The 13063-nt window shown below is 38.5% G+C and overlaps 1 protein-coding gene across 2 annotated transcripts in view; it reads left to right on the top strand.

Annotated features, from left to right (window-relative positions):
- LOC106879238 (ATP-dependent RNA helicase DDX54) overlaps positions 1-13063 on the top strand; it is a 40553-nt gene that overhangs the window by 8793 nt on the left and 18697 nt on the right. For both annotated transcript variants that reach the window (XM_052976083.2, XM_089340088.1), the window contains exons 5-11: positions 2390-2439; positions 4182-4223; positions 6275-6370; positions 8091-8274; positions 8671-8802; positions 9760-9970; positions 11894-12043. In XM_052976083.2, the coding sequence (XP_052832043.2) occupies positions 2390-2439; positions 4182-4223; positions 6275-6370; positions 8091-8274; positions 8671-8802; positions 9760-9970; positions 11894-12043 (865 nt within the window). The remainder of the gene's footprint in view (positions 1-2389; positions 2440-4181; positions 4224-6274; positions 6371-8090; positions 8275-8670; positions 8803-9759; positions 9971-11893; positions 12044-13063) is intronic.

Genomic DNA, 13063 nt, shown 5'->3' with positions numbered 1-13063 from the left:
GACTTATTCTTTGGAAGCCTAGTACTTATTCTATCGGTCTCTTTTGCCGAACCGCTAAGTTACGGAGACGTAAACACACCAGCATCGGTTGTCAAGCGATGTTGGGGGGGGGGGACAAACATACACACACACATACATATACATATATACGACGGGCTTCTTTCAGTTTCCATCTACCAAATCCTCTCACAAAGCTTTGGTCGGCCCGAGGCTATAATAGAAGACACTTGCCCAAGGTGCCACGCAGTGGGACTGAACCCGGAACCATGTGGTTGGTAAGCAAGCTACTTACCACACAGCCACTAGGCGGCAAATTACTTAGAAGCATTTCGTCCATCTTGATGTTCTGAGTTCAAATTCTGCTGAGGTCCACTTCACCTTGTCATCCTTTTGGAGTCAATAGAATAAGTACCAATTGAGTACTGGGGTCGATGTAATTGACATATCCCTTGTGCCAAAATTTGAAATCAATATTAGGAATTGTATAAAAAAAAATTGTTAAAATATTTTGTGTATGTAGAAGTATAACCAGTTTATTGCATATGAACTTTAACAACATAATCTTATATGGAGCCCCAAGAGCCATATGCTCCTGGTTGAGAACCACTGGTCTAATGGGACCTTCCTTTTTTTTTTGTCAAAGGATGTGATTTGAGGGAAATTGGCTGCTATCTTTAACAGGTTGTGTGACCATATGGAAACTCATTAGCTGTTGGTAGCTGTGGAAATGAAGTTGTAGAGAGGTAGTTGTGTTATATTTGTAGGTGTATAGTCCCTGGTCAACTCTAATCCATTTCAGCCATGACTATGCTGTCTTTTTTATAGATGTATAGATCTATGTTGTCCATTTTGTTGCCTAAACAATAACTGTAATTTGCGGGAGTTCTGGCTGCTATATCTAGCAGGTGATAGTATCTCCCTTGTTGGTGATAATAGGGGTAACACTAATGTTGTTAGAGTTGCTGTTGGTGGTTGAATAGCCTTGTAGTATTTGTTCTAGCTCTTATACCAACTTCAAATCCCATGAAAGTTGCCTTTGTCTTTCATCATTTCAGGGTCGATAAAATAAAGTACAAGTCAAGTGGAGGCATATGGCTTAGTGGTTAGGGTGTTGGACTCATGAGCATAAGATTGTGGTTTCAATTCCTGGATTGGGCAATGTGTTGTGTTCTTGAGCAAAATACTTCATTTCACGTTGCTCTAGTTCACTCAAGTAGTAAAAATGAGTAATCCCACAACAGACCAGCATCTCATCCACAGGAGTAACCAGGAAACCGACTCTATACTCCTTACGGAATAATCATATATATATGTGTGTGTGTGTTGTGGGGGTGGGGGTGGGGTTTTGTGTCAATGTATCAACTAACTCTCTTCTGTCAAAATTACTGGCTTTGTGCCTAGACCAGAAACATTTATTGGAATACCTTTGCATTTTATTCTGGCTCTTTACATTCTGAGTTCAAGTCCCAGTGAGGTCAATGTTTGTCTTTCGTCTCTTTAAGGTCCATAAAATAAAGCACCAGTCAAATATTGGAGTCAGTGTAGTTGGACTAACTCCCCTCCCTTCAAAATTGCCTGCCTTATGCAATAAATCAGAGTGATTAGTCCACATGATTCCATAAGGAGCATAGGGCCGGTTTCTCTGGTGTATATATTCCTCCCTGGACAGGACATTGGTCTGTTGTAGGAGTGTTAATGTTGTTCAAGCAGGGTCATTCATTTCTTGTCTTCTATAAAAAAAAATACATATCCAGTCATTGTGAAATATTACTTACTTGGAAACTAGCAAGGGTTGGCAACAGGAAGGGCACCTGTCTATAGAAAATCTGCTTCAACAAATTCCATCTGATTTCTTGCAAGTATAGAAAAGTGGATGTTAAATTGATGATGTTGATGATTAGGCATGGCTGTGTGGTAAGAAGCTTGCTTCCCAACCACATAGTTCCCTGTTCAGTCCCACTACTTGGCACCTTGGGCAAGTGTCCTCTACTGAAGCCTTGGACCAACTAAAGCCTTTTGAGTGGATTTGGTAGATGGAAACTGAAAGAAGCCCATCATATATATATGTGTATGTTTGTGTCTTGTGTCTGTGTTTAACCTCCTTCACCACTGCTTGACAACTGGTGTTGGTGTGTTTACATCTCCATAATTTAGTGATTTGTCAAATAGGATGATAGAATAAGCACCGGACTTTAAAAATAAAAAAAAGTACTGGTGTTAATATATTCACCTAAAAATTTGTCAAGGCAGTACCCCAGCTTGGCTGCAGTCAAATGACTGAAACAGTAAAAGATAAGAGACAAAAGATTGTGAAAGAACATTCCTTGGAGATTCTTTATTTCTAAATTGTCAAAGATCATCTTTTTTTTTTTTTGTTTTTGTTTTCTAGCTGGGCAAACACATTGGTTTGAGCGCTGCAGTCATTCTTGGTGGTGATCGGTAAGTTTAGTTCTTTTAGTTCTTTCATCTTTTACTTGTTTCAGTCATTGGACTGTGGCCATGCTGGGACACCATGCTGGAAGATTTAGCTGAACAGATCAACCCCCCACCCTTCAGTACTTTTCTTTTTAAGGTTGATACTTATTTTGCCAAAAATGCTAAGTTACAGACCATAAACAAATCAACACCAGTTGTGAAAAAATTGTAAGGGGACATACATAGTGATACTAGCACTGCACTGGTTACAACGATGAGGGTTCCAGTTGATCCGATCAACAAAATAGCCTGCTCATGAAATTAACATACAAGTGGTTGAGCACTCCACAGACACACATACTCTTAATGTAGTTCTTGGGGAGATTCGGCATGATACAGAATGTGACGAGGCTGGCCCTTTGAAATACAGCAGGTACAACTCGTTTTTGCCAGCTGAGTGGGCTGGAGCAATGTGAAATAAAGTGTCTTGCTCAAGGACATAACACTACTGGGTATTGAATTCATGATCTTATGATTTTGATCTGAATACCCTACTCACTAACACATTATATATATATATATATATATATATATAGAACATAAAAAGTCAGGCAGTACAGAAGATGGATATATTTATTTAACCACTTGATATCTGTAGGATAACAGCTGTTCATAGCCTTCATCATGTAATAATAATAATTTCAATGTATAATAAATTATTTTACATGTCTGTACTTAATATGCATGCTACACATTGCACAGTACTATTGTCCATTTACAAATCAATGCTGATATAGAAGGCTAGCTCTTCAGATCAACAGAATATCCTGGTTTTACCAATTTTTCAACTCTGCTATATACATACAAAATCATCTTCATGTATAGAAAGTATGAAAGACCAATACATTCTTCTAGCACCATAGATCAGGCACAGTTTACCTAACATACTTCCATTCCGTTTCTGGTCGTAGAATAAGTTCTGTGCTGTTGTAGAATTGAACCTGAAACCAAGTAATTCAAAATGAATTTTTTAACTGCAAAGCCATGCCTACTTTTAATTTAACTAAACTGAAAACAAGACTTCAATGGTGTCCTTAAGAACCTCTGGCTAACAGGAGTAGCTATTTCCAATGTATTTCTCCTGATTTAAATGCATTTTAGGATCTTATCATATCCTCTAAGACATATCTTAATGAAACTTTTTATATCAAATTTTTTAACTGCAAAGCCTTTTAATTTAATTTAACTAAACTGAAAACTAGACTTCAATGGTGCTCTTAAGATCCTCTTACAACTTATTTCCCCTGATTTAAGCATGTCTTAGGATCTTATCATCATCATCATCATCATTTAACGTCCGCTTTCCATGCTAGCATGGGTTGGACGATTTGACTGAGGACTGGTGAACCAGGTGGCTACACCAGGCTCCAATCTGATTTGGCAGAGTTTCTACAGCTGGATGCCCTTCCTAACGCCAACCACTCCGAGAGTGTAGTGGGTGCTTTTACGTGCCACTGGCAACGGCCACGCTCAAAATGGTGTATTTTATGTGCCACCCGCACAAGAGCCAATCCAGGGGCACTGGCAACGATCTCTCTCGAAAATCCTTACACATGCCACAGGCCCAAGTGCCAGAAAGGCGACGCTGGGCACAGGTGCCATCCCGATTTCGTTTGCCCCTGTCTAAAACATATCTTAATGAAAATTTTTATATCCTGATAGTGTTCCGCCATCTTAAAACTTTTAATTGTTTTAATTCTTTACAGGATGGAAGATCAGTTCTCTGCCATGCATTCGTTACCTGACATGTAAGTAAACCTGCATGCATTGTTGCTATCTTTGCCCCCTCTAAACTGCACCACCCCAACACACACACATGAACAACGTTTCATCTTCTGCACTGCAACTCATTGCAGGGGCTCCTTGGTTGTGTGAACTTTTTGTAACTTGCCTCCAATTTTGTTTTACCCTGTTGTGTAGATTTTGCCTTTAGTTCTGTCTACCTCTATTGTCTATATTCTGTTATCTTCACCCAGGTCGGAGTACCCTGAGTGTGTGTGTGTTCTGTTATCTACACCTAGTTCTGTGTACCCTGTTACATATACCTTGTTGTCTATGTTCTCAGTTGTACCCTGTTCTTTCTGTATTCAGGGTTGCATTTGTTCTGTTATCTGAGCCCTGTTCTTTGAACCTTGTGAATCCTATCTCTCTATCCTATTCTGTGTTAATTTGCCTATGCCTTGTGTGTGTACTGTTGATGGCTGTAACCTCTTCTCTATGCTCTGTGACCTACACATGGGACAGTGTGCTCAACATACCCTGTCCTATGTGTTGCCTTTGCCTCTGTCTTGCCTGTTGTTCTTACTTATAAGACTGTGTAACAAAATTTTTATATTTTAGTCTTTGGTTAGTGTTATTTCCTATTTGCTTCTATCTAGAAATCAAATAAAATAACTATTACTACCTTCAAACTTTGATTTGTGACCTAGCCATTTTTCATACTTTCTAGGGATAAGCAAATAGAAAATAATAGTTGCTATCTTAGGACAAAAATCATTTTACACAGTATAATCTAATCCGTTTTGTTGTGTTTAGGGGAGTCATTACAGCAATATTAATAACACACACACACCAGTTTAATCCCATCATTATCATCATCTCTGTTTTCCATGCTGTCATGGGTTGGATGGTTTGACAGGAGCTGGCCAGCTGAAGAGCTATCCAGGTTTCATGTCTGTTTTAGCATGGTTTCTACAGCCAGATGCCCTTCCCAACTACTTTACAGAGTGTATTGGGTGCTTTTTATGTGGTACAGTATCCACGAGTTTGCAAAATTAGGAATGCTCAGCTGGAGAGGGATGCAAGGGACAAGCCTGTATGCAAGGACAACCATACTTTTACTTAGCTTTGCATGTTCTCTCAAGCACAGCAAAATTGCCAGGAGTCTCGGTTCGCTGCCATCCCCTCTGTGAGTTCCAGTGTTTGTAGATCTTTTCTCACCACTTTGTCCCACATCTTGGATCTACTCATTCCGCATGTCCCCTCTACAATTAGGGATCGGCACCTCTTGATGCAACTATCTTCATTTATATGCATTACATGTGCAGTACCAGTGCAGTCTTCTCTCTCATAAACCCAGTTTTTCTCTTAAATCACTTACATTCATTCTGTTGTGTATGCACACTGACATTACCCATCCAGCGGAGAATACTTTCTCCAATTCTTTCAAGCTTTTCCATATCCTCAGTAGTCACAGTCAATGTCTCACTGCCATGTAGCATATCTGTTTGTACACAGGCATCATACAACCTGCCTTTCACTCTGAAGGAGAGATCCTTCATTATTAAGAGGTAGTAGCTATCTGAACTTCATCCAGCCCATTCTTATTCTAGCAACTATGCTTTTGGAACAACCTCCCCACTACCAACTTGGTCACCTAAGTAACAGAAATTGTCTATTACTTCTAAGGATAGCCCCCTGACATTGAGGGACTCTATTTTTTGTTCATTCCTGGTGTTTAATGTACCTGCACATCTGCCACATGTAAAGTCTACTTTCTCTGTTAGTCTTCCAGTTAAATAGCTATCCAATCTCCCTAGGTACAATAAAAATTTGTTCCAAAGCACAAATTCACATAAAGAATCTTGCAAACCAAATGCAAAAAAGTAATCTATGTTTCTTGTATAAGTATTGTTTGTCCACACTGAATACCCTACCACACATTAATTGGAAGTGACTAAATTAAACGACAGATGTTAAGCTCCTCTCCCCTACCAAAAAAAAAAAAAAAAAAAATTCTGTAAAATGAATGGATAATTTTGTGTCCTTATATTTATGTACAAATTTTCTACCTTCACAGAATCATTGCAACTCCTGGCCGATTCCTCCACGTAGTCATGGAAATGAAGCTGAAGCTGTCATCCCTACAATATGTTGTCTTTGACGAAGCCGACAGGTGAGTGAATAACTTCCGCTGGCAGGTTAATAGGTTATAATTTTTATTATGCACACATGTAATACATACAATATTATTTTATTTTATTTTTCAGGCATGGCTGTGTGGTTGAAAGCTTGCTTTCTAACCATGTGGTTTTGTGTTCAACACAACTGTATAATGCACACACAAATGTATATGTGTGTATGTATTATATATGTGTGTGTATATATATATATATATATATATATATATATATATATATATATATATATATATACTCTTTTACTTGTCATTTGACTGCAGCCATGCTGGAGCACCGCCTTTAGTCGAGCAAATCGACCCCAGGACTTATTCTTTGTAAGCCTAGTACTTATTCTATTGGTCTCTTTTTGTCGAACCACTAAGTTACGGGGACGTAAACACACTAGCATCGGTTGTCAAGCGATGCTGGGGGAACAAACACGGACACACATACATATATATATATACATATATACGACAGGTTTCTTTCAGTTTCCATCTACCTAATCCACTCACAAGGCTTTGGTCGGCCCAAGGCTATAGTAGAAGACACTTGCCCAAGGTGCCATGCAGTGGGACTGAACCCGGAACCATGTGGTTGGTAAGCAAGCTACTTACCACACAGCCACTCCTGTGCCTATATATATATAAAAGTAATTATTTAAAGGTTGGGTATACCCTGGTAGTATTCTGATTAAAGTGCTTTCACTGTCTATGGCTACTTGAGGTCATCAACAGAACAGATATAAATGTCATTGGATCTACATCAAGAATTCCTCAGTGTTTGTTGAGTATATAACAAATGTGAGAATCTCTTGAATTCTATTTTCTCTTTCTCTCATTTGTGATGTATGTATATATATATACATATATGTATATATACACACACATATCACTGTATCAACCAAACTAATGGAGATTGTTATATGCTGTTAGTCACATGCGAGGATGTAGTACATGCAAAGTATTAATGAGATGCTCAGAGAAGGAAAGAAAGAGTGGTTGTTTTACGTTTTGAGCATAGCTCTTATTCGGAAACAGGAGAGATAGGAAAGTTCAAAAGAAAAGGAAGGAGGAAAAAAATTGCCAGTAGTCCATGTGTAGTTACTGGAAGTAAATGGACAAAGAGAAAGTGCTTTCTGGAACAGAAGAGTGTGAAGAATTGTTGGTATCTGTGAATATGTGTGTGTAGTCCTATTACTCTCTTCGTCTCTTCCCCTCTTTCTCTCTCACCCCTCTTTATTTCACTGTGTATCTCTATGATAATTTCTGGCATACAAGTCGAATTTTTGAGACTAAAATTTACAGCTGAATAATGGACAGTTGACTTATGCTAAGATGACTTTGGAAGACCAAAAATTCCATGTGAAATGCAGCAGGATTTGGAAAGATAATGAGGGTGTTTGAATGTTTACATTATATACCGCATTGGCTTGAAAATATATGTATCTGTCTATATGTATGTATAATATATATATATATATATATATATATATATATATATATATATATATATATGTATATATATACACACACACACACAATATACATATGTGTTTGTGTCTTATTATCTTGACATCATGTGATGGTCATAAAACGTTTTCTGTTTCCCTCTTGAAATAAGAAGTGTGTGTTATTTATATCTACAAATAAATATGTTAATTAAAACGTTGAAAAAAAATTATTTTCTTCTGTTTTTTTGTTCTTATTTCTTTAGGCTGTTTGAAATGGGATTCAAAGAACAGTTAGATGAGATTCTCCGACGTCTCCCAGAATCTAGACAAACCCTCTTATTCTCAGCCACACTGCCAAAGCAAATGGTCGAATTTGCTAAGGCCGGTCTAAATAACCCGACTCTAGTTCGGTTAGATGTTGACAATAAACTGAGTGACCAGCTGAAGGTAATACAGTCCTATTACTCTCTTTGTTTCTTTCTTCCCCTCTTGCTCTCTCACCCCTCTTTATTTCTCTATCTATCTATGATATCTTCTGGCATACAAGTCGAATTTTTGAGACCAAAATTTAAAGCTGAATAACGGACAGTTGACTTATGCTAAGATGACTTTGGAAGACCAAGAATTCCATGTGAAATGCAGCAGGATTTGGAAAGATAATGAGGGGGTTTGAATGTTTACATTATATACTGCAGGCAATATTTCTGATGCATGCAAGCATGGAGAAGTGATAATCAATATTTCTATTTTTATCTCTCTTCTCTCTCTCTTTCCGTCTTTCTTTCCTGTCTTTCACCTTTTCGTTTGTGATTAAAATTTATTCATTTCCTATTTTCAAACCAGACCGCTTACTTCTATTGCCGTTCTGTTGAAAAACCATCTCTGCTGTTGTATCTTTTGAAATCCGTTGTGAAACCTTTTGAACAAACTGTTGTGTTTGCTGCCACCAAACACCATGTGGAACTACTGTCAATGGTAAGCCTTCAAGTTTTCATCTTCTCAGCTTTACGCTCTTCTGCTCCCTCATCCAAACCATGTCTGCATACATATGTTTTCCTAAAGTACCACCAGTAGAGTACAGGTTGTTAACAAGTTCATTCTCCATTACCACATGCCTCTGCTTCTTTCAATATATTAATCAATTAATTAATTAATTAATGTTGTTTCACCTTTTAACATTCAAATTACTCTGTCAAATGTAATGCTTATTTACTTACATTGTCTTGAATTAAGCATTTATTATCTTGTAGCTTTGAGGTTCCAATGCTGTGATGGCTTATTTTTAGAATGACATTGTAGGATAGGTATGAGGGGCCAGATCTGGTTGGTTGAACATAAAACAGGTAGAATATCTTGGCTTAATATAACCAGCTTAAATATTAAGGGGTTAATGTCATCATCTCTGTTTTTCATGGTGGTATGGGTTGGATGGCTTGACAGGAACTGGTAAGACCAGGGGCTGCACCAAGTTCCATAGTCTGTGTTGACTTGGTTTCTACAGCTGGAAGCCCTTCCTAATGCCAACCACTGCACAGGGTGTTCTGAGTGCTTTTTACATGGCACCAACACCAGTGCTCTTTACATGAGGCCAGCAACCACACCAATGCTTTTTATGTGGCTCATTGATGAATTAATAATTTCTTATTGTTTTAGTGATGTTTTATTCTCTCTTCATGAAACCAGTGACATTTGTTTTCAGTTGTCTGCATAACCGTGTCATTGTTGTTTGATAAACTAGTTGGCGGTGGGGGTGTTCTTGCTTAGAAGCAGGTGGAAGTTAGCATAAGGCAGGGCAAGAAGTTGTAGAAAATTTTACTTCAGCATACTCTCATTTGACTCATGCAAACATAAGGGGGGGGGGGGGCATTAAAATGGAGTTGGTGGTGATGTTATAGTTTGAAAATCTTTCTGTGTGTCTTTGATGTTTTACAGCTTTTGAACTCAGCCGACATCAAGAATACATTCGTCTACAGTTCTCTTGATGCTTCTGCTCGTAAAATCAACATTGCCAAATTCCAGCACAAACGAGTCAACGTCCTAATAGTTACCGATTTGGCAGCAAGAGGTATTGATGTCCCTCTCTTGGACAACGTCATTAATTACAACTTCCCGGGCAAGCCAAAACTTTTCATACACAGAGTGGGTATGTCATGTTTGTTGTTATTGTTGGTGCTGTTGTTATTTAACCCCAGGTGAGTCTGATATAGCAGTCAGACCTATGATCAAAGGCTAACTAGCTGCGATCATTTCACCTTGTATACCAGGAACTATGTTTCTAATGTGTCCGTTGTTTTTATTTTTTTTTTTCTTCTGATGGCACAGTTTGATTTGAAAGAGATTTGACTGCTCTTTCTATCAGTTGAGCAGTCACATAGAGACTTGCATGTATGTTGTTAACATTGGTGTTAGTACTTTAATTAGAGTGTGAGTGAAGTTTATGGCAGTGATCACTTTACACAATTATAGTTTCCAGTATATTATGTGAAGTAACATCTATTATCATCATCATTTTATGCAGGGATGGGTGTGTGGTTCAGAAATTTATTTCCCAACCACATGGTTTCAGATTCAATCCCAGTGTGGCACATTGAGCAATTGTCTTTTATTATCATCCCAGGCTGATCAAAGCCTTGCGATTTGGAAGACAGAAACTGAAAGAAGCCCATCATATATATATGTGTGTATGTAGCTATGAGTGCATTCATATATAAAGCACCTGTGCAGTGCCACATAAAAGCATGTGTATGGTGCCACATAAAAGCACTCATCACACTCTGTAAAGTGGTTGGTGTTAGGAAGGGTATCCAGCTGTAGGAACCATGCCAAATCAGACTTGTGCCTGGTGCAGCTCAGCTCTCCAGCTTCCTAGCTCTGGTCAAACCATCCAAACCATGCCAGCATGGACATCAGACGTTCAATGATGATGAGGGTGATGATGTAATACACATGCATACATATGTGTGTATTTGTGTTTGTAGATGTATGTATGTTTGTATTTATGTTTGTGTCTACTTGTCTTGATATTGTGTGATTAATGTAAATGAATGTCATTGATTCTTAATATTCTGCTAAAACATTTCTGGTCAGGAGGATATATTTATTACTTTGTTTGGAAACTGGTGAGGGTTGGTAAGAGGCAAAGCATTGAGTCAGAAAACCTATCTTAACAAGCTGCATCTGACCCATGCAAGCATCAAAAAGTAGATGCTAAAATATATCTAAATATAATGTTAAAGGCACAAAATTGTAATGGTCTTTTGGACATTGACTGATGAAGAATAAGCTATGAATTTTCTGTTATGTTTTTGTAAAATATTCCGTTAGTTGTGTTTACATTAAATTCTAAATCCAAGGCCTCTGCCAAGGATGTAGCCAGCCCGCTTGTGCGAACCTTCCTTCATTGAACACTAAACTCTGCTTGCGAAGACCTGTTGAGGCAAGTGTAATCGAAATTGAACTAAATTCGACGACTGGCACCCATGTCAACGTTGTCTACTTCATTGGACACGAAACTCGGCTTGCGAAGACCTGTTGGGGCAAGCAAAAGCGAAATTGTGATGGCACCTGTGCCCAGCGTCGCCTTCCTGGCACTTGTGCTGGTGGCACATGTAAAGACATCCGAGCGAGGTCGTTGCCATTGCCACCGGACTGGCTCCTGTGCAGGTGGCACGTAAAACACACCATTTGGAGCGTGGCCGTTGCTAGTACCGCCTGATTGGCCTTCGTGCCGGTGGCACATAAAAGCACCCACTACACTCTCGGAGTGGTTGGCGTTAGGAAGGGCATCCAGCTGTAGAAACCCTGCAAGATTAGATTGGAGCCTGGTGTAGCCATCTGGTTCGCCAGTCCTCAGTCAAATCGTCCAACCCATGCTAGCATGGAAAGCGGACGTTAAACGATGATGATGATGATGATAATATATATATATATGTGTGTGTGTGTGTGTGTGTGCCCATAGATATATGCATTGTGCTATGTATAGATAAATATATGTGTATATACACTGCCAATGAAATGTCAGTTTACTCACCTGTTGTATTGACTTTGTTTCTCCATTTTCGCAAAGGTCGAGTTGCACGTGCTGGTAGAAGTGGCACTGCCTATTCTCTTGTGTGTTCCGAAGAAATCCCTTACCTTATAGATCTCCATATATTTCTTGGTCGACCGTTTCAGCATGTTCCAGCTGAGGGAAAGAAGAAAGCAGAGGAGACATCAGGTGATTTGAATTGTTTTATATATTTAGGCATGTATATTCTTTTATTCTTTTACTTGTTTCAGTCATTTGACTGTGGCCATGCTGGAGCACTGCCTTAAAGGGTTAGAAATCGACCCCAGGATTTGGGTCTCTTTTGCCGAACTGCTAAGTTATGGGGATATAAACACACCAGTATCAGTTGTCAAGTGATGGTGTGGGGACAAAGATACACACAAATATATATATGTATATATATATATATATATATACTGGCAATGTGACCATCCCCAAATACAACATCTGTTTCAACACACGATTTCACATCAAAAATCTTGCAAAACAAATATATATATATTTTATTATATGTATTTATGTATTTATTTTCTCTTAGTTAATAATTAACTCCAACAGGAAATAAAAGAATTCATTTAACATATGCGTATTACTCCATTTACTAAATTTTTATATATTACTATATTTACTAAATTTATATATATATATATATATATATATATGAGTGGTTGGCGTTAGGAAGGGCATCCAGCTGTAGAAACTCTGCCAAATTAGATTGGAGCCTGGTGTAGCCATCCGGTTGCACCAGTCCTCAGTCAAATCGTCCAACCCATGCTAGCATGGAAAGCGGACGTTAAACGATGATGATGATGATGATGATGATATATATATACACATACACGATGGGCTTTTTTCAGTTTCCATCTACCAAATCCACTTACAAGGGTTTGGTTGGCCTAAGGTTTTAGTAGAAGACATTTGCCCAAGGTGCCACACAGTGGGACTGAACCTGGAACCATGGTGGTTGTGAAGCAAGTTTCTTACCACACAGCCACACTTGTGCCTATATGTACATATGTATGTGTGTACTTGTGTGGTAAAATCATTCACTTCATAGTCATGTGGTTTTGGGCTCACTGCACATCTTGGACAAGTGATTTCTACCACAGTCCTAAACCAAGCAGTACTTTATGAATGAAATTTGGTAGTTGGAAACTGCATGGAAGCCCATTATCTATATTAGTGTTT

This window comes from Octopus bimaculoides, chromosome 23 (genome assembly GCF_046866305.1).
Source record: "Octopus bimaculoides isolate indiv1 chromosome 23, ASM4686630v1, whole genome shotgun sequence".
NCBI lineage: Eukaryota > Metazoa > Mollusca > Cephalopoda > Octopoda > Octopodidae > Octopus > Octopus bimaculoides.
This window is presented reverse-complemented; position numbering and strand designations above follow the sequence as displayed.